Source organism: Hetaerina americana, unplaced genomic scaffold (genome assembly GCF_022747635.1).
Source record: "Hetaerina americana unplaced genomic scaffold, ioHetAmer1.1.p SCAF_39, whole genome shotgun sequence".
NCBI classification, from domain to species: domain Eukaryota; kingdom Metazoa; phylum Arthropoda; class Insecta; order Odonata; family Calopterygidae; genus Hetaerina; species Hetaerina americana.
The window spans coordinates 3,440,422-3,463,048 of record NW_027286974.1 but is presented as its reverse complement, the minus strand read 5'-3'; the positions used below and the strand labels follow the sequence as shown (position 1 = coordinate 3,463,048).

The 22,627-nt window shown below is 36.8% G+C and overlaps 1 protein-coding gene across 3 annotated transcripts; it reads right to left on the bottom strand.

Moving 5' to 3' along the window:
• Positions 1–917: 917 nt before the first annotated feature.
• On the bottom strand, positions 918–22,320 carry LOC139691711 (uncharacterized). 3 transcript variants are annotated; one of them, XM_071589560.1, is made up of 7 exons: positions 22,068–22,320; positions 21,569–21,703; positions 17,437–17,565; positions 14,218–14,322; positions 11,731–11,835; positions 8,804–9,010; positions 918–1,308 (listed from the first exon to the last, which is right to left on the bottom strand). In XM_071589560.1, exons 1-7 carry the CDS (start codon positions 22,197–22,199, stop codon positions 1,102–1,104), a joined length of 1,020 nt encoding a protein of 339 aa, XP_071445661.1. In that variant the 5' UTR covers positions 22,200–22,320; the 3' UTR covers positions 918–1,101. The 3 variants fall into 3 exon arrangements, with proteins under 3 accessions (XP_071445661.1, XP_071445662.1, XP_071445663.1); XM_071589561.1 differs by having other exon boundaries at positions 22,064–22,162; XM_071589562.1 differs by lacking the exon at positions 17,437–17,565.
• Between the last annotated feature and the right edge of the window lie 307 nt (positions 22,321–22,627).

Sequence of the window (22,627 nt, the reverse complement as noted above, 5' to 3'; positions counted from 1 at the left end):
TGGACGAGATGATGTGAAGGCGAAAATTCAATCGACATCACGCTGTTTATAAACTCTCCATGTTTGACATACTATAGCACACAACACTAGAACACGTCTCAAATACTTCTCTTGCTTAGATTTCACATTTTTTTTTTTTATAATTTCTCCAACTTTTTCCTTCCGTTGACAAAATATGACAGAAAAATGGCGGGTCCACCTCACAGACAGAGAACACAAACACAAAACCCTCCTCCTCATTATTTATTATTCCCCCTTTTGCAATCTTGCAAATGCCTTTTGCGATTTTAATTGTTTCTTCCTTCCTCATAAACTCAAAGAGAGAGACGTACCTTTTAAATGGTAATAATCATTACACCTCTGACGAGATGATGAGGGAGAAGGCTTAGCTGTGAAATAGTCAAAATGGATTAGAGAAGAGTGAAAAGAGTTTGTCAGCGATGGACTGAAACAAAACTTGTGACACGTTGTCAGGAGAAATGCGTGTTGGCCTTAACAATGGGTGACTAAACTCAAAGGGTAATAATCATTACACCTCAGACGAGATGATGAGGGAGAAGGCGTAGCTGTCAAAATGGATTAGAGAAGAGTGAAAAGAGTTTGTCAGCGATGGACTGAAACAAAACTTGTGACACGTTGTCGGGAGAAATGCGTGTTGGCCTTAACGACAGGCGACTATGTTCGAAAATATATATAATATATGATTTTGAAACTTATAGAATTGTACTTTAACGTACACTTTGCCCTAATTTGCAAAGTTGCTGTCATTCACACTCTACTAGCATGCCATTGCATTACTTCTAAGTACTTACCCTTGTACTTACCTATCTTCTCACAAAAGTGAGACCATACCAATACCGCAAGTGCCGTTAACACTCAGAGATGCGCTCGTAATTAAATGAAACAATAAATGTCTGTTAGGGCTTTCTTGGCATATTACAAGGTACCGCAAAAAAACAATGTCACAGATGCCGTTTCAAACCATTGCACATAAGCACAGTTCCCACTTCAACGTCAACACTATTCAAAGCACACAGGAAAATCTCAATCCAAACCGCGGTTTTGTCTCGAAGGGGGATTAACTCGGTACACGTGCCGGCGTTATGTATTGTAGGCACTTGACGAAGGCATCGCTTCACCGAAGATTGAGTATCCTTTGTCTTTTGCGGTTGAAGGGTTTACCGGTACACTGCAGTCTTCCTCACGGTCCGGCTGACACGTAAATATATGCGGCAGGACGTCCTTCTTGATCCGTAAGCTTACGCCCATAGTTTTGTGGTACATGTAGTTCTCGGTGTCTTCTTGCAACTGCGGAGAAATGATAGGGAACTTTATAAATCACAATTTGGCGCCAAATGTCACCCAAAAACAAAAGTCAGTACTATGTCACTTTGAAGATAAGTTCAATTCGGACTCTTTTCAACTATTAACTTGGGAGAGCCAAGATGGCCGCCAGTAGTAGAACACGTGTCTCTCTCACTCCTACGCTTTTCTACTTTTGTGTCGTTATTTCGCTACTTTCTCCGAGTTTTTCCACGCGAATTCTTGTGCATATATCCTGTGATCATTATCCATGTGAAGATATCCCAGTTCCTCAAGATACTTTCAGTTACAGAAGTTTTTACTTTTCCGCCTTCGCATCAAGTGGTTTATCCCCCTGTCGCCTCCGTTTCCCCGTCAGCCTGTCTCCTGGCTCCCGGCGACTCCTCGGACCCTCGCCGACTGCCTCGACGCCACACTCTCGCTGCGGAGTTGTCATCCTGCTTCTCATCCTGCTCTCGGGTGATGTGAACCTTAACCCCGGCCCTCCTTGTGCCCCCCCAGTGCATGTGTACTACCAGAATGTGAGAAGTCTTAAAAACAAACTATCAATTTGTGACTCCCATGCGCATGAACTTGCGCAATTTGATATAATTGCGTTATCCGAAACTTGGCTGTCCCCCTCATTTGCCGATGGTGAATTATCCTTCTCGGTCTCACACAGTGTTTACCGCCGAGATCGTCTGACTAGAGGTGGCGGGGTGCTCCTTGCCATTAATTCCAAGTACCCCTCAAAGCGACGCAAAGACCTCGAAACTGCTTGCGAAATCGTATGGAGTGAAGTCTCTCTACCCCATGGTGCGCATTCCAAAGTTAATAAAATCTTTGTTGGCTGTTTTTACCGTCCCCCAAGCAGTGATATCTCGGTTCTCGAAAACTGTCTTGATTCTGTTTTTGAAACTATTAATCTTGGTCCAATTATTTTAGTTGGTGACTTTAATTTATCCATTCAATGGGACACCCCAACGCATGGTACCCCTCTCAATGGTCACGACGAATTCTTCATTGAACATTTTATAAGTGCTCTACAACTTTCGCAATACTGCACCCAACGCACCCGAAACCTGGCAACCCTGGACCTTCTCCTCTCGTCCGTTCCCCCTGAGGCTCTTACCCCGGGAAGGAATATTTTCAACTCTGACCACGAGTCTCTGGATGCAGTTTTCCGCATTAGAGGTTCCCGGAAACTCCGCGGGGATCCCCCTGCCCACATGAAGCCTTTCCCTGCCTGGTCGAAGGTCCGCTGGGAGAACGTTAATCGCTGCCTCGACCTTCTCCCCTGGGGTGTGCTTACCGCTTTGTCTCCTGAAGAAGGGGTGGACTTCCTTTACCTTGTTATTGAAAGTGTGATAAAAGATTTCGTCCCTCTTGTGAAACCCAAGTCAAGGAAATTTCCGTCGTGGTTTAAGCCGGACACTGTGCACCTTCTGGGTAACAAAAATCGCGCTTGGTACCTGTATAAAAATTTTCCGAACGAGAACACTCGGCGTTCTTTCATCGAATTACGTCGCTTTTCCAAATCTCTTATCCGTCGCGACTACGAAGAATATACACTAAGGCTATCATCGTCCATCACATCTGACCCAAAAAAATTCTGGTCGTTTGTCAATCGTCGTCGTAATCGCCCGCAGATTCCCGTTGCTGTTTCTTATGGCAATGCTAAAGCTGTGGGACCTGAAAGACCGAACTTATTTCTGAAATTCTTCACGGAATGTCTGACTCCTGCTTTTAACCCTCCCGTCTCTAGCGATCTTTCCCTCACTCCAAGTTGTTGCTACTCTTTATCCCAAATCCAAACCGATTCCCGGGAGGTTTTTAAATTCCTTTGTAAGATCCCCCTCCGTCGCTCCCCTGGCCCCGATGGCATAAGTCCTATATTTGTACGCAACTGCGCTTCCTCCCTCTCTCTTCCCTTAAGCCTCTTATTAAATCGCTGCTTTTCCCTCGGTACTTTCCCCCCCCAATGGAAATCCGCTAATGTTATCCCTATTCTTAAAACTGGAATTAAAAATGAAATATCTAACTATCGCCCTATCTCTTTACTACCTATTCTTTCTTCTGTTTGCGAGAGGATTATTCTCAACAGACTTTATTATTTTACTTCCCCTTTTCTGTCTAGCAACCAACATGGTTTCCTTCCGGGCAGGTCATGCTTGACCAATTTAGCACTTTTTCAACACCACGCTGTTAGTGCGATAACAAGGAAGACTCAATTAGATGCCATCTTCTTGGATTTCTCAAAAGCCTTCGACTCCCTCAATCATAACCTCCTCATTAATAAACTCAGTCAGCGTTTTAACGTTCATGGAAACTTTCTCAAATTACTGACCAGCTTTCTTTCGAACAGAAATCAGCGAGTAATACTATCTGGCGCCTCATCTCCTTGGTCCTCTGTGACATCTGGAGTTCCTCAAGGTAGTATTCTCGGACCATATCTTTTTAATCTGTACATTGATGACTTAGCTTCCCTAGTCCCGACCTCCCTAGCCCACACGTTACTATATGCCGACGACTGCAAAATTTTTAAGGAAATTAATTCCCCCACGGATTGCTACCACCTTCAGGAGGCTTTAAATAAAATTTCAGAATGGTGCAGCACATGGATGCTAAATTTAAACTCAAATAAATGCAATACTCTAGTTCTCTCCCTAAAAAAATCTCCTCTTACCTTTAACTATACAATTAATTCAGTTCCTCTGAATCGTGTTGCTTCTGTCAAGGATCTTGGTGTATTAACTGATCGCAAACTAAATTTCTCAGGTCATATCAAAGCAGTTAAATGCAAAGCCATGTCTCTTCTAGGTCTACTTTACCGCTACACAGAAATAAAAGATGTACAATCTCTAACCGCATATTTCTCAACCATTATCTTACCATTAATTACCTACTGCTCCCCTATATGGTCAATGTCTGCCCTATCTAACCTTAATACCCTTAACACGATAACTAATTTTTTCAGTAAAATTGTCAAGTACAGAGTCCCCCATCTTCGGGACTCGCCCACTGAATCACTTCTTTCCTCGCTCTCGATTTGTAATCTCTCCACTCTACGTCTAAAATCCGATTTAAAACTCATGCATAACACCCTTAACTCCATTAACGACTGTCCTGAACTAATTTCCCTTATCAATTTCAGAGTTCCCCCCCGAGTTACCCGCGATCGCTCTTTATTCCACCAACCCGTTCCCAGATTGTCCCTCACCAAACGGTCCCTTTTCTTCCGTCTCCCCGCTTTACTGAATTCCCTTCCCGAAAGTATCGACCCCCTCTCACTCCCAGCCAACACATTCATAAACCTTTCTCTGACACATCTCTCACACCTCCCTCAATAGTATAGTCTTGTTGATGTTTGTATGTTTGTGTCCTTATATGTTCCTGTTATATGTGTCACTGTAAATTGGCAATCCTGCTGTATGTGCACAATTTTTACTAAATAAATAAATAAATAAATAAATAAATTAAACGTATAAAAAATGACTTCCCTCGATTAATATTTCTATTTTTTAATGACATAAGAGACGTGTTTTGCTTTCTGATCGAAATACTACCTTGATCAAAAAGTTCCCGGAATAACCACCGTGTGGCGCTCCCATCGTTCCGATTTGAGTTCTGTTTTTTTTGTTAAATTGGTACATCTGTTGTTGATATTCCCTTTAAATCTTAGTGTCATAACTTGACATTTGCAAAAGTTACGTAGCCAAGAGTACATCTATCTCTGTGTGTGTTGGCGATTTTTTACAATTGCAGAAATGGATTTAAATTTGCAACAACGAACTTGTATTAAATTTTGCGTAAAAAACGGATTTAGTGGCGCACGGACGTTGGAAATGTTGGAAAAGTGTTTCGGCAACGATTCTCTAAAAAAAACGGTCGTTTACCAGTGGCACGAGCGGTTCAGAAGTGGTCGTGAGTCAATGGAAGATGATGAACGCAGTGGCAGACCATCGACATCGAAAGTCGGTGAAAAAATTGATAAAGTAAAAGAAATGTTGGTCAATAACCGCAAATTAACCATCAGAGAAATAGCGGAGGACTTGAACATTGCCTATGGATCCGCCCAAGACATTGTGGTTAATGATTTGGGTTTCCGTCGTGTAGCAGCAAAGTTGGTGCCAAAAGACCTCAATTTCATGCAAAAAAGAGACCGTGTTGACGTCGCAAAAGACATGATTTGCGAGGCTGAATCCGATCCCACATTCACCAAAAGGATCATTACTGGAGACGAGACGTGGGTTTATGAGTACGACACGCAATCCAGACATCAGGCAAGTGAATGGCGTTCACCAAATGAGCCGAGACCAAAAAAACCACGTCGTTTTCAGTCAAAAAAGAAGGCAATGCTGACGGTTTTCATGGATTACAACGGTGTAGTGCATCATGAATTTTTGCCAGAAGGCCAGACAGTAAACAAAGAGTATTATTTGGGCGTTATGAGACGTTTGCGTGAAGCAATTCGCCGAAAGAGACCAGAAATGTGGGCAGAAAACTCGTGGATTTTGCACCATGATAACGCACCGTCGCACAGTGCTATCATTATTCGTAATTTTTTGGCGAAAAATGCAACAAATACCATCCAACAGCCACCGAATTCACCTGATTTTGTGACTTCTTTCTGTTCAATCGAGTTAAAAAACCATTACGGGGAACGCGTTTTAGCAGCCGAGAGGAAGTAATGGAAAAATCGCAGGAAGCACTGATGGACATACCGAAAATCGAATATAAAAAATGTTTCGAGGATTGGATCAAGCGCTGGCATAAGTGTGTTGCAGTCGATGGGGATTACTTTGAAGGGGACAATATAGATTAACATGAATAAACTTGTATTTTTAATTTTCTGAATAAATTCCGGGAAATTTTTGATCAAGGTAGTATGTCCCGTGTTCCTTCAGAAACTACATACACTGCGTTTCAAAATGTCAATGATTTCGGGTTTGTTTTTTTTTGTAAAACTACGCAGTGTTTTTTTACATTTAAGTTAAAATTATAAATTATGCATCAAATGAAAGAGCAAATTCAAACAACATTCCCTCCAAGTGTTCAAATTGACCAGTAGTTGTAAGATCTGGTGCTTTCCCAGCGTATTTCCTTTGTGAATTTGTTTTCTCGGGTCTTCCACCGGGTCAGGGGTTCCAATTCACATCGATGGATTTTACATTCGACGGGATTTCCAAATTGTATTGTTCATTTCTTCGTTCTTTCGATCAACAAACATTCATCCAATATTTGTTTGTTTTTATGACCATCCTAAATCACTTTGTAGTACAAGGTGACGTCACTGACTTCCTTTGGACTCCTTCATAAAACATTACAAGGGAGTTGGACACCGTCACAGGTTTCAAAACAACTTAATGTCCGTAAATGCACAAAACACATTATCCTGGGAATTTGGCAAAAAAATCCATCACTGTTTGGTTATACTCTATGATAATGACTTTCTTAATTTTGCTTATAGTGTTAATTTATTGGACGCTCAGACTATATCATTCGTAAAATGGTCCTTTGTATGAAATACGGTCTTGAATACGTTAAGTAGATTGCTTCAGCCTAGCTAACATTTCGGTGGGCAATAATGCTTAATTCATTATGGAAAATGGTACAACCATATTAAATGCCATGAAATATAAATGTTACTCAATACATAAACATAAGTTCTTCAAAGTGATGAAGATAGAGATCACAAAAGAATCCACCAAAATGATTAAAGTTAGCAATCAAGTAACCAAATACATATACTATTCTTGGAACTCTGGAAGATAGAGTCCAATTTCAACTGAGTAGGGAGATAGTTATAGAGTCATATGTTCACATTATGAAATGAGTTGTAAATTGATTACAATCTACAGGATGTAGTAGTATTTAGATTGGCTTAACCCTTTGTGGTGTAGCTACGGATGCCAGATCTTAATTGGTAAGTTTCTAAGATTAACTTTTGCATGAATCAGAGCCTTGAAGATGATAAAAACAGGCATCCAAGGAATAACGTGGTGGTATACTATTAGCAAGAGAGAGGGAATAGCTCTCTTTTGAAGTAGCAGCAATTGTATGACATGTCCAGGGGAATGACCACATAATAACTCAACACTAATCATTCAAATGAAATGAGAAAGAAGGCATGGTAAAGTATTAAACGATACTCATTTCAAATGAGAAAGTTTAGCTTCCTAAACATATAATATAAACAGCTCCACTCAGTTCATTACAGATCTGACTGTTGTGGGTCTCCCAGTTAAGTTTCGTATCAATATAATTCCTAGTATTTTAGCAGTTTCAATATCAGTTATATTCAATGTAAGACCGCATGCAATATGCTGAGTTTTGTTGGTAGTTGAATGTAAATGATTGATATAAAACCATTCCTTATCCTGTCTTTGGATAGAGCTAGATCGTACCTCTGAATCTCTTCTAGATGTTAATAGGTTAATGTTCCAATAGGGCTAGAGATTTGGGGTCTTCAAACTCCCTACAACTCTCAGTCCCAATGTATATTACGGCTGTGGTATTGTGTGGTCCAGTCTGTGGTTCTATTTCTACTTTGCTCGCTCTGCCAACTGTAATACAACGCAATGTAATTTGAAAATCACGAAGCAAGGTCTGTCGAAGTGAAACGTTCTGTGATTTGTTGCACTTGGTACAATTTGCCAATACGGAAAACATTTCAAATTCATGGGAGAGTTCTCCGAAAAACCTTGATCAGGAGGAGATCTAGATGGTGTGGGGGCTAACGTACTGGCTTCCCAATTCAGAGGGCCCGGGTTCAAATCCCGGCAGTGCTGAATATTTTATAGTAATATCTTGATCCCTACTTAAGTGCTTTGTGGAGGTCACTTTGAGTCAGTACGCTGTCCGTCGGATAGGATGTTAAGCTGCAGCTGCCCCTTTGGCACCTTTCGTTTTTAACCCTCTTAGTGCGGCGGGGATTCCAGGGGTACTTAGTGAGAAGTGCAAAGGGTAATTTAAGAAAATGTATCACCTTAGGAAAAAAGAAAACATTATGAAGTTATTTGTTTAGATATCCATATGCAGTTTTTTTATTTTATAATAAAATATTGTAGTTAATAAATGATGATAATAATAAACATAATAATGAAAATAATGACAATAATAAACATTTACATCATCTGAAAAATAAATGTAATTATTACAGTATCATAAATTTGAAGAATATTTTTTTTAGCAATTATATTTCGATTTTTAGACACAATACTAATACTTTTTTTTAAAAACATTTTTTAAATAAAACTACTATATTTAAATATAATAAAGAATCAAAAAGACATGCAGAATCCCCACCCCACTAAGAGGGTTAAACAAACATTTCTTCCATCAGAAGACAGTCTATCAAAAGGGTCTTTTAGCATCACAAAAACAATGCGGTTCCTGAAACAACAACAAATACCACCGAACCATGGTTCGAAACCACATGGCAATACCGAACCGTGGTTCGAAGCCCCACGTGCCAAATATTGCGGTCAATGGTGCTTACGTTGAAGTGGTCCCCACAGCAGTAGAGTTCGTAAGACGGCATGCTGGATATCTCACGCCGTGCTGCCTTGAACCACTCGATTCTCCGGTCTCGGTGAAGCGGAACGTTGACAAAACCTTTCTCAGCATTCCCGGACGTCGTATTTTTGCAATACGGTACGAAACACTTTCGGCATTTCTTCCGTGACTTGATCCCCGTGCTTGGGAACTGCGAAAAATGAACAAGGAAACATGGAAACATTAATTTTAACTCACTAGTACACTGGAAAACAGTTCTTAGGCATTATCCGGAAGGTTTCCGTGACATCTACAAGGTGTATTTGAAAATTAAGGACCGTTTTCCTGCATATTCCGCTGTCGTTTTGACTGTAGATGAATGTAAAATTTTAAATTGTCTCGAGATATTGTTGCTAAGTGATCTCATTCAACATATGTACCAGGTCTGTCCAGAAAATAACTGGAATTTTTCAATTCAGCGGGTTTTGGAGAGTCCGATTGTCAAATACATCTTCATTGTTTAATACATCTTCTTCTTTTTAAAAAATGTAGGTATACATGCCCATGAAGTATGATGAAATTATCAGCTGTGTTTTTTTTTAATTGTCTACTTTGTCTCCATGGAAGCCGCTCTAGGGTCAGAGATGTACAGGTATGTTTTTAATGAGCAGCAGGCAATTTTAGTTTGTTCAAAGAGAATGGATGAAAGAATTTATGAATCAAAAGTGTTAAACAAAGTGTATTTGTGTGTGAAAGGCCCAAAATGAGAATCAATTACTGAAGAAGGTCTCTGAGAGGGCCGAAAGCTCAAACAATTTACCGTGTGAGTATCCTGTTATATGTTGCTATTCTATTCTATTTGTGTTATATTGTGTCAGCCCATTATATATATATATATAAATAAATAAATATATATATATATACATATATATATTTATATTATATATATATATATATATATATGATTTTGGCGACAAAACAACAAAAATTTTTAAAATTGGAAGTGCCAAATAACGAATTGGACAGCAACAAACAATATAGAAACATAAATAGATCACTCACACGTTATTCATTTCAACCAAATTCTGCTTTGTCTTCATCGGAAGATAGAGAAGTAACATAATGATATGATAAGAGGTAATGTAAAGATGGAGAAAAATAATGTTTCTAATTTGTTTGCTGCTGTCCAATTTATAATATATATATATATATATATATATATATATATATATATAAATATATATATATATATATATATATATATATATATATATATATATATATATATATATATATATATGTATATATATATATATATATACATATATACATATATATACATATAAAAACCATAGACACAGTAATCAACCCGAAGGTCGGTTTAGTAGGTGATGGTAGAGATCACACAGTACTAAGCCCTATTTACGGCGTGTGAAAATTCACACATCAGGGTATTAAGGGGGGCCAGTTCCTTTCCCTGTGCCGGTTATGGTTTCCCAGGAAGATCTTGTACCTGAGAAATCACTTTAGCTTGGGTGGAGCTGCAGGTGCCCAGAGTGCCATGCCCGGGAATCGAACCTGGGACCCTCCGCTCAGCAGTCCAACGCTCTACCCACTGGACTACCGCGACCCATATATATATATATATATATGGAATATATATATATATATATATATATATATATATATATATATATATATATATATGGAATATATATATATATATATATATTTAGCATGGCCTTCACGATGTGGACGTTGAAGACGTTTGAATGAATGTTGAACGGACGCCCTAGGCACACATCCAACAATACAACAACGACTGATAATAATTATAAACGTGGAATACTAAGAGTGAAAGAGGAATGGTTTAATGTGAATATGATCGCCCTATATATAATCACAATAATAATAATAATCAGAGAGAGAGAGAAGTCGCCATTGATGATGATGATGATATGTTGTTGGCACATCTGTGGAATGAATTCATTTTGGCAAAATGAAATATATATATATATATAGTATTCACTATACCGAATGTTCATAATGGGGGTATATTTAAACACACACGCGCAAGTGTGTGTGTGTGTGTGTCAAACAGCAGAATTTGTACTTCTAAAAATTGTTGAATATTTAGAACAAGAAAAACAAAGGCAAATTTGTATTTATTCCTCATCAGGATTATAAGTCACTGCTAAATGAAGTAAAAGTAGATGATGCAGATTTTACTGAAACGTTTTATAACAGGGTAACGAAACGTGGGTTTTAAACGGATATGACATCAAAACTAAAGCCTTGAATACAAATTCTTTGATCCATTTCTTCTTTAACAGAGGAAAAGCACCGAGCTCATCAAAACACGTCTAAACTTAAGCGGCTGTCACTGACAGAATATACAATAAACACAGCTGAAAATTATATCATACTTCAGAGACATGTATACCAGCATAATAGGAAAAAATAATGACTATCATGTTTACCAAAACCCGCGAAATTTATAAACTTTCGTTAATTACCAAACCAAAATTGCAGAACTCATGAAAACCCGTCTTAACCTTAACGACTGCCATACGCAAAGTATGCAGTAAACACAGCTGATAATTTTATCATACTTTAAGAACATATACACCTATGTAATAAAAAAAAACTTTTTGGCAATCGGACAAGCAAAACTGGGGAAATTTAAAAATTTTAAATTCAAAAACAGCAGAATTTGTACTTCTAAAAATTGTTGAATATTTAGAACAAGAAAAACAATGGCAAATTTGAATTTATTCCTCATCAGGATTATAAGTCACTACTAAATGAAGTCAAAGTAGACAATGCAGATTTTACTGAAACGTGTGTATAACAGGGTGACGAAACGTCGTGGGTTTAAACGGATGTGACGTCAAAACTAATAAGGTGCTTGATTCACAAATTCACCCTCACCTTACTGTTGGCGACACTCAACTTATCGCCATCGCTGCCACAAGAGGCCGCGTTGCCCTCCGAAGCAAAAGCTGCAACTCTGATAGCACCGCGATTGCCGATTCCCTGCAAAGATAACCCAAGCATAAAACACACTATAACAGTTTAAAAAACGTACGTCAGAGTTGTGCTAGGAAACAGAAATGGTGTGAAAGAAGTCAGGGGGACATAGTAAGCAAAAGAATTGCATTGTTTAACGAGGGAGGAGTTATGGGAATAAGAAATGGAGAGAGAGAGAGAGTTTGGAATTAAATTCGGCGGGGATGAATTCATTTATAATAATTATATACAGTTAGAGATTGATTGGATGTGGCAAAGCTGAAGTTAGTATTGTCAGTCAGCCAAAGTAAAGGGTGCTCGCAAAAAATTGGATTGGAGTGTGAATTAATGGAATTCAAAGCAATTAGACATATATATGGGATAGAGAATTAAACTTAAATGAAACAGAAGGTTAGGGGGCTTTCCAGAAAGAGTGGAAGGTTAATATTATAACATATTATAAAAGTATAGGAGAGAGGGCAAATGCTAAACAATTATTTCTAGCAGTTGGAATAGCTTATCATGTATATCCCTGATAGTGTGCGTTATAATGGACCAAAATGGAGTCAATTGTAGAAGAAGTATTAATGTGGATGTAAGGAGAAAAAGAAGTGAGGCATATATTAATATATAAGGAGTAGAAAAGCTTACAGAAACCAGTATAAGGAGGAGGAGGAGGAAGATGGGATTGGCGAGAGATATGAGAGACAGAGAGGAGACACTAGGGGAAGTATTAGTGAGATGTTTAAGAAGGAAAGTCTTGTTAAGAATACGCACTTTGATGTATGGAGAATTGGTTATGTTATGTAATGTGTGTCTATGGAAACGTGGTCATCGTAAGAAGGATGCATTGATTGATGACAGGTGCATGTATGTAGAAGTGGAGTCAATTCATTGGAAGTAGTAATAGTATTATGTAGGGGAGGCTGTGACCGACAGCTGAGGTCATTTGCGCTTAGAGGGGATGGACGGGGAAAGGATGAAGGGTGGAGGGAATCCCGGCGTCGGACATTAGCCTACTCTTAATAACTAAAGGCGCCAAGGGGTCACACAGTTTCACATCCCATCCGACGGACGGCTTACTCACTCAAAGTGCCCTCCATCGTAAATCAACTCAAGTAGAGATCGAGATACCCTCACTGAAAAATATTCAACACCATCGGGATTTGAACCCGGGCCCTCAGGGTGGGAAGCCAGAATGATAGTCACCTCGATTCCCAAAATTGATAATGTATAATGATGTGGAGAGAGTGAGAGAAGGAGTTTAAATGTGGACAGGAAGAATGGAAACATAGAAATGAAGGAGGAAGTGGAGCTCTATGTATAATACGTATGGATGATTGGTTGAGAGAGAGAGGAGGGAGGGGAGGGGATTGCTTTGGAGAAATCATCAAAATAAGAAGGAGAAATGAAGAAAGAAAGATGGATGAATTCAGAGAGAGAGAGAGAGAGCATATCATATTGATTGATTGTCAATTTAGGGGATGTTCCAAGAAGACTACATTGATATATATATATATAGATATAAAAACATAAACACACCGTAATCAACGCGAAGGTTGGTTTGGCAGGTGATGGTAGATGGAGTTCGCCTAGTCTACTAAGCCCAACAGCATGTGAAATTCACATAATATTCACACATTATACGCAGGGTGATGTTAATATAAAGGGGGGCCATTTCCTTCATACACTTATGTGCCGGTTATGGTTTCCCTTAAGGAAGACATCTGGAGTCTTACATGAAGAAGGCCGAAAGCTCAAACAATTTACCGTGTGAGTGTCCATTTAAAAATTGCTATTCTATTTGTGTTCTATTGTGTTAGCCCATTATTGTGCCGCTCGTGTGAGTTTTTCCGTTCAATCGTGTTATATATAATATATATATATATATGTTAATATATATATGTATAGAAAGGGGAGAGAATGTTAATGGCAGATGAGGAAGTATAGGGATAGGAGATGGAGTAGGAAATGCATAGGGATGTCTTCGATAGGGGATGAAGGAAGTATATTTACTAAGGTGATGAAGAGGGTCTGTGTTGCCGTAGAATAAGATGTTGGGATTTTTGTTTCATGAGGAGAGAGACAAGGGAATATATCATTTTACACACACAATACACTTCCTGTTTTGCTGTCGTCAAACGTTCCATTGGAAATTAAACACAAAGAGGGATAAACCTTCTCAAACATTTTATTTCATTCAAATCGCTTCTGAACTTGGGAATGGACTGATTCCCTCAATGAGCAGTGATTAAAATGGATAGAGTGGTAACCAGGCACAGGGCCAAATTATATTTTTCAAATAGAGTTGGGATTCAAAGCGAACGAGATGAATAACAAGATGAGAGTCAAAGAGTGGGCTTATTGGAACATGTAAAATGCAATAGAGGGGATTTTTAGTGCCCTTGCCTGCTCCGAGAGATGATGGGAGTCTCCGTCCTTGTGCCCTTCGCCCATCGAGTAATCCTGGGGCCCGTCCAAGTTCACAGCATCCGGTTCTTCCTTTATGTGCACCTGCGGAAAGAGAACACAAGCACCGGTCACAATCTAGGCGGGAAGGGAACTCTCTCAGCAGATAACACTTGTTTCAATACATTGCTTTAGTGTTATACTGAAAACAGCACTTTACATCAGACCTCCCACAAATATAAAAATATATATACATTAAAAAAAATGTATATATATATATATATATATATATATATATATATATATATATATATATATATATATATATATATATATATATATATTTATATATATATATATATATATATATATATAACCATAAACAAATCAACCCAAAGGTCGGTTTAGAAGGTGATGGTAGAGTTCACCCAGTTCTAAGCCCTACACGGAGTGTGAAATTCACACATTATTAGCAGGGTATTAATAAGGAAGGGGACAGTTCCTTTCCCGGTTATGGTTTCCCTTAGGAAGACATCTGGTACCCTGTTAATGATCATATAGCTAGGGTGGAGCTGCAGGTGCCCAGAGTGCCTTGTCCGGGAATCGAACCCAGGACCCTCTGGTCAGCAGTCCAACGCTCTACCCACTGGACTACCGCAACCCACACACACACACACACACACACACACACACACACACACACACATATATATATATATATATATATATATATATATATATATATATATATATATAATATACAAATTTCTATTTTATAACACAAATATAATATATATATATATATATATATTTGTGTAGATATATAATATATATATATATATATTCATACGAATATATGCATATATATAATATACAAATATATATTATAAAAACACAAATATATATACATATACATATAATGGGCTGACACAATATAACACAAATAGAAAAGAATAGACACATTTAAAAGGACACTTACACGGTAAATTGTTTGAGCTTTCGGCCCTCTCAGAGGCCTTCTTCAAGAGAGACTGAAAATATGCTATTGCTGAGGAGAGGGGAAAGAGCTATGGGCGGGGATGGGAGGTGTGGAGGGAATGCTGGGAGGGAAATTAAATATGGGGGTTAAGGGTGGGAATTTTAAAGGAATGGAAGGATAGTACGTACGCGGATTCACGAGTTCTCACCTCTATGTTGGTGGCTGAATCAGGTAGGGATTCTAGGATGCTGAGGGGAAAACACTGGTCGAATGAAAGGTTGTGGGAATTGGCGTGTGAAGGGATAGGAAGAGATGAGAGTGAGGCAGAATTACAACAGGGGTACCGGTGATTATTCATTCGGATGGATAAGGGAGTGATGCATTCGCCTATGTAAAACTAAGTGCAATGTTTGCATGATAAAAGATAAATAATATTTTTTGAGAGGCAATTAGCGTGGGAACGAGGTGAGGAGGCTATGAGGGGATGTAGGGAGAGGGGAGTAGGCATAATAAGAGGACAGGTTTTACATCGGGGGTGGTTGCAAGTTGGGGAAATATAGGGAAATTTGTCACGGGGGGGCACCAAAGGGTTGGTGAATGGTTGAAGGGTATGTATGTATATATATATATATATATGTATACATATGCATAATATGTGTATATATATATATATATATATATATGTATATATATATGTATATATATATATATACACATATATATACATATATATACATACATATATATATATATATATATATATATATATATATATATATATATATATATATATATATATATATATATATATATATATATATATATATATATATATATATATATATGTGTGTGTGTGTGTATGTATATATGTATATATATACATATATATATACACATATATATACACATATATATACATATATATATATATATATATATATATTCATACGAAGATATGCATATATATAATATACAAATATATATTATAAAAACACAAATATATATATATTTATTTATTTATTTGTATGTACACGTATATACACATATATATATATTTGTATACATCAGGCAAGGAGTACATTAAAGTTCAATTCTTAAAGTTTAAAAATCATTTATATTTATTTCTCAACACAGTCACCATTGTTAAGGCTAACAAACACATGTCTCATCCCAACGTATGCCACAAGTTTTTGCATTCCGTCACTGAAAAACTCACAGTTACTCAAACGTTACACCTCTCCCCTTCTCCCCCTCCTTAGAATTCTTAAAAGACTCCCAATATCTTTCCGCACCAACCATTACCCCCACCAAGGCAGTGATGACCATCGACCGTCCCTTAATAAAGGTCAAACCATTGAAGACAAACACCCCCTCTTCAATTAAATGCAGAACACAATGTGTTTTTGTTATTTCCAACCCTATTTCTAAGAATGGTGGATTGTTACATTGTTTTCTTTATTTGATTAGCGTAAACTTTGACAAATTTGAGCCAGGAACCTGGCTTCTCCTCTTCCTTTCTTTTTCAAACTCATAACAAAGGAATTCCACAAAGTTAAACCATTGAACGGTATCTAAATGGTTCATTTTTGACTTTAAAATTAAGATGTTTGATGTTGTGGTGGTGGAAAATTGTAAATTAATTCGGCTACATATCAACGACCCTCTTCTTAAGTGTCATGAACGTACGAGGTATGTCTAAGAAGTAAAAGTACTTCAGAGCTCTCGTGCAATGGTCAGAAGTAGTTACAAACGGGCACTTAATTTAGAGGCTAACATTTTACATTAATTAATAGAAGAAAACATTTCCATCAAATCAGAAAACTGTTTGAATATATACTCAAGCTGTGTATATATTCAAACACGATGGTCTGTCCAATTAATACGCAAACTGAGACCAAAATAAATTTTTTTTTGCAAAATTTAGTTTACATTAACTTTGTACCCTTCTTCAAATACGTTGATGTACGTTACCTGACAATGAGGTGCAGTATCTGAAACATGGTCTTGAAATATTAAATCTTTACTGCAGAAATGTTAAGTTTCTTTCTCTACCCTCGTAATGATAAACAAACTCTTCCCGAGTCTTCTAGAATCCATTTTGACTTGTTGACAGCTGTGCCTTCTCCCTCATCATCTCGTACGAGGTGTAATGATTATTACCCTTTAAAAGGTATGTCTCTCTCTTTGAGTTGAGAGGAAGGAAAAGATTAAAAAATGCCTTCAAAGCAATCGAGGCTCACCTCCAAAATCTGACCGATGGACTCGACGGGGAGCTGCCGGTTGCCCCAATCGTCCTCAAAAGACCTCTGCGCCTGCGACCTACCAATCCCCTCCTCTGCTGCCATCTGCCTCCTTGCCTCCAAGTTCATCTGAATGAATGCGAGGGTTAATTCAAACAGGGAGGACGCAAATGGATCAAATTTTTAAAACCATTCGTCAAGTTCAGTGCACGTATACTTCACTTTTCTTTTCACGTGATGGGTTATTAAAGCATGCAAACTGCAAATTGATAATGAATTTAAATATTGCACAGATATTGCATTAAAATGCAATATAATGCCTACAAATGCAATGAAATGCTTTGAAAATGCATTAAAGTGCAATGTAATGCATTAAAAAGCATTAATAATGCATTGATAATGAATTATATTGCATTTTATTGCATTATATGTGCATTTTATAGCATTATCAATGCATTGAAATGCAATATAATGCATTTCAATGCATTAAAAAACAATATAATTAATTAAAATGCACATATAAAGCATTGAAATGCATTAAAAAACAATATAATTAATTAAAATACACATATAAAGAATTGAAATGCATTAAAATGCAATATAATTGATTAAAATGCACATTTAAAGCATTGAAATGCATTAAAAAACAATATAATTGATTAAAATGCACATATAAAGCATTGAAATGCATTAAAAAACAATATAATTGATTAAAATGCACATAGTAATGCACATATTATTAATTGAAATGCATTAAGATGCTATATAATGCATTAAAATGCACTTAGAATGCATTAAACATTTCATTAAAATGCACGGAGTAGTGCATTCTTGCTATAAAGGAATCAATTGTGCCCACATTCCAAATGCCATTACATCAATACCTTAAAACTATTGACTAGAATAAGTACCATCGAATAACTCTCGGAATGCCTCTACATCACGGAGGCATTCTTGAGAGTGAGATATCCTTCATTTCCCTCTGTTCAATTCTCATTTAACCGCCTACAACACGAAAGGAACTGCGTGGTAAAGAAGTAAGGCCAGCAAAGCTTAAGATATTGAAAGGGAGAATTATGATATCTAAGGGATGGTTCGGGACCTGGCTCACTCAATGACAAGATGGCAACGGGCCATCGTTGGAATTTCAAAATAAAGAACAAAGTCCGTGGCTTGGGTGAATGCAAATCCCATAGAAGAACGACAAGTTTTAGAGAAAATGCAGGAGTCTTAAGAGTCTTCAAAATGGAGACTGATTCATAGCGTACCAATGAGAGAGGAAGGAATCTGCAGAGGAATACAAAAAATAGAAAACCTCAGTTTTCAATACGCCCTCTTCATGTTTTCTTACAAATTACGTGACGCAAAGGGTGAAATTTTGAATGATTGTGTTGTTCCCATCGGAAGAATGTCAAATAGATTGGAAATTGTGACCCATATCGCATTTAGTTTTACATTCTATGGATGGAGCCAAGAGTGAATTGTGATTGAAAGTTCTTTTTTGTTCACAAATGTCTCTGAAAATAAATTTAATCTACTTCATTCGACAGTTTTCTTACTGTGGGGGATTGGGGGGGGGGAAGTGGGGGGGAAGGGGAGGGGGGGGAGGAACGATAGAGAGCTTTTGGGAATTCATTTTAAAAGTATTAATTTAGAAAACTCCATTGTAATCTATGAATGAAAGGAATTGGAATACATCAAAAATCAGTTTCATTCAATTGCATGACCAAGCCTAAGTTTTTGTCAGTCAGTCAACGAAAGGAATCGCAAAGAATTGGATTGAGCAAATTAGAAATTGTGAATTGTGAATTATGTATATATATATATATATATATATATATATATATATATACACACACACATATATATATATATATATATATATATATATATATATATATATATATATATATATATATATATATATATATGTGTATATAAGGCACAAAGAATAAAAATATTAATAAAACAGATGTTATGCGGTTTTCCAGAAAGAAAAAAAGGCTAATATTATTACATATTGAAATATTTTGGAGAGGGTATTAGTATGAGAGCAGTTGGAACAATTTATCACATATATATCTATGTGTGTTATTTGGATTGAAAAGGTGCCAAAGAAGAAGAGGTATTAATGGGGACGTAAGGAGGAGAAGAATTGCATTATATATATTAATATATATGGAGCAGAAGAGAAGCTTAAAGAACACAACAATAAGGAGGAAGATGGAATTGACGAGAGATATGAGAGACAGAGGAGACATTAGGGGGAGTAATAGTAAGATGCTTAAGAAGAAAAGGCTTGTTAGAATACAGTTTGATACATAGAGTATTGGCTATGTTGCGTGGCTATGGAAACGTGGTCGTTGTAGCAGGAGGATAGACGTGGATTGGAGGCTGTTGTAGATATGTGGGTGTGTGGGATGAATGATGGATGGAGAAGGTGGCGAAATGGACCGAGAAGAAGGAAAACAAATGAGGAAGTGTTGGGTGTACCTGTAGATGAATATATATATATATTTCAGAGATGTCATTCCCGAAATATGACTTCTTTACTGGACGTTTTTAACAGGAAAAGTTGGGACGAAGTTAGTTCTAATAGTAAAACATTGAAATATAGGAGAGAGGGCAAATACTAATATTGGAATGGGTGGAGCAGTTTACTATATATCTCTCACATATATATATATATATATATATATATATATATATATATATATATATATATATATATATATATATATGTGTGTGTGTGTGTGTGTGTGTGTAATTGTATATGTATATATATGTATATATATATATATGTATATATGTATATATATGTATATATATGTGTGTATATATATATATATACATATATATATATATATATATATATATATATGTGTGTGTGTGTGTGTGTGTAATTGTATATGTATATATATATATATATATATATATATATATATATATATATATATATATATATAACACTTTTTGATATGTCATGTTATGATAGGTGGTGGATAGGGATGTCTTAAGATAGGGAATGTAATGGAGGAAGGATATACTGTACATGTACCACCAAGATGATTAAGAAGAGGAGGTGCTAAGTTGTTTTCATACAATAGGATGCTGCATTGTGTGTGTTGTCGATAGGAGAGAGAGAGAGACAAGTGAATTTGTAATCGTTTTGAAATTATATTACCTATAGGCTCTGTGCATGGGAAGTGTAACCGAACGTGTGAACTGCCAAAGTTCATTGAAAATGAGTGAATTGGAAATTCAGTCCGATAGATATACTGGACGAGAATCAATACAAATAAAAATGATTTGGTTATGTCATTTACCAAACAAGAAAGACTAATTTAAACATTAAAATAAGGAGGGGGCAAAATACTCAATTGTTTGTGGAAATTTTGTTTATTAAATGTAGGATAGGGTGTATTTTTCCACTGTTCTTTATTTAAGTACAACTAGTTTCAACACTTAGGCATCATTATCAGGTACAACAAATTAATCCAAATTAATACAATTAATTAAATGGTATGTAAATGGACTGCAGATTGATTATTAGTTGTATTTAAATAAAGAACAGTGGAAAGATACATCGTGTTCTTCATTTAATAAGGGCAAATACTTATATTGGAAAAGGTTGAACAGTTTATCACGTATCTCTTGGAGTTGTGTGTTATTTGGACCAAAATGGTGTCAATTGTAGAAGAAGTATTAATGGGGACATAAGAATAAGAATTGCATTTATATATTAATAAAAGGAGCAGAAGAGAAGGTTACAGAACACAGAATAAGGAGGAGGAAGAGGGAATATAGCGAGATTAGACACAGGAGACATCAGGGGGAGTATTAGTAAGATGCTTAAGATGAAAATGCTAATTATAAAACACTCTTTGATACATGGAGCGTGATTTTCGCAAGGCTCGGAAACGTGGTCATTGAAGAAGAGGCGGGGAATGATAGGGGAGGCGTAGATTGAATCACAGAGACTACACATGTAGAAACATAAATATGTTGATCAATACAATTCCCGAGTAGAGTAATTTTATGTTTTGAAACGAGAAATGGATAGGATCAAAGTATTTACAACTTTAAGGACTACACACACAGAACGTAAAAAATTACGCAACGTAAAACTCACCTTCTCAAGTTTCATTTTAATACTGAGTAGAGCCGTTTTCCCTTCATGACTCGTCTGCTTGAACTTGTGAAATTCGAGGAGTTTGCTGTGACAGCAAGTGCATATATACTCTGGCAAACCATCACCTACATATATCTGCAATTAGAAATCAATCGTATCCTGTACAGCACTTCCGAAATTCAAGTGAAAACTTCTATGTTAACTTAAATCGGCTACAAGTTCAAGCGTTATGTAACGTGTAGTCACATAGTCAATGATATTACAGTAGTTCCCTTCAATCTCTTCATTAAATTCATTCTTTATCCCCATTAAATCTTTGCAATTGACACCCGAGTAGTTACGTGTGGTTATGATCAAGCTACTAGTAGCATTACACAACAAACACGAAGGATTTGCCAGTTTTAAACTCTACCATCACTTTCATCAAAAGGAATGTTAAGTAAAAGAACATAAATAAATCTAGACACTACACCGTAACGTGTACATAGTACTTACGTACATTTAGCTGGCACAAATCATTGATAATCTCAAAAAGTCGAATGTCCAGGATGTATTGGTCGTATATGTGCTTGTAGTTATGACTCTCTTGAACACATATCCTACACAAATTATCGATAGTCTTCAGGGGCATTGTGTCATTGAAGTTGTCACAAGGTCAACGGGGAATATTCCTTCATTACTACCGATTAAGAGCCAAAATAAACACTCATTACTACAATAGTTTCAAACATCTTCACGAATCGTTCTCAGACGATGCGATTCAAACGGCTCACTTAATGGATCAATGAATGACAAATCAGGACCTACTCGTGACTCGGGTCAGTATGAAAACAATAGAGTCACGATTTTACGTCGACTATGTACGTCATTCAAAAGGTTTCCAAAATGAGACAATTTGTTATGTACGTTAAATTAATTTATTTGCGGGTATTTCACGCCCTAACCTGTGGTTGGTTCAACTTGTGACCACAAGAAAGGAAAGGATAATACCCGGGGGAAAGATTCTTCAAGATATATGGCAGAACTGCCGGAAAAATTAGTTTATTCAACAGATAATTT

Excerpts from the sequence above, each read along its gene's own strand:
- LOC139691711 (XM_071589560.1), bottom strand. The coding sequence starts at position 22,199 with ATGCCCCTGAAGACTATCGATAATTTGTGTAGGATATGTGTTCAAGAG. Across the intron at positions 14,323-17,436 it reads CCATCGGTCAGATTTTGGAG|GTGCACATAAAGGAAGAACC; the intron begins GTGAGCCTCGAT and ends CTCTTTCCGCAG. Across the intron at positions 11,836-14,217 it reads CCCATCATCTCTCGGAGCAG|GGAATCGGCAATCGCGGTGC; the intron begins GCAAGGGCACTA and ends TTATCTTTGCAG.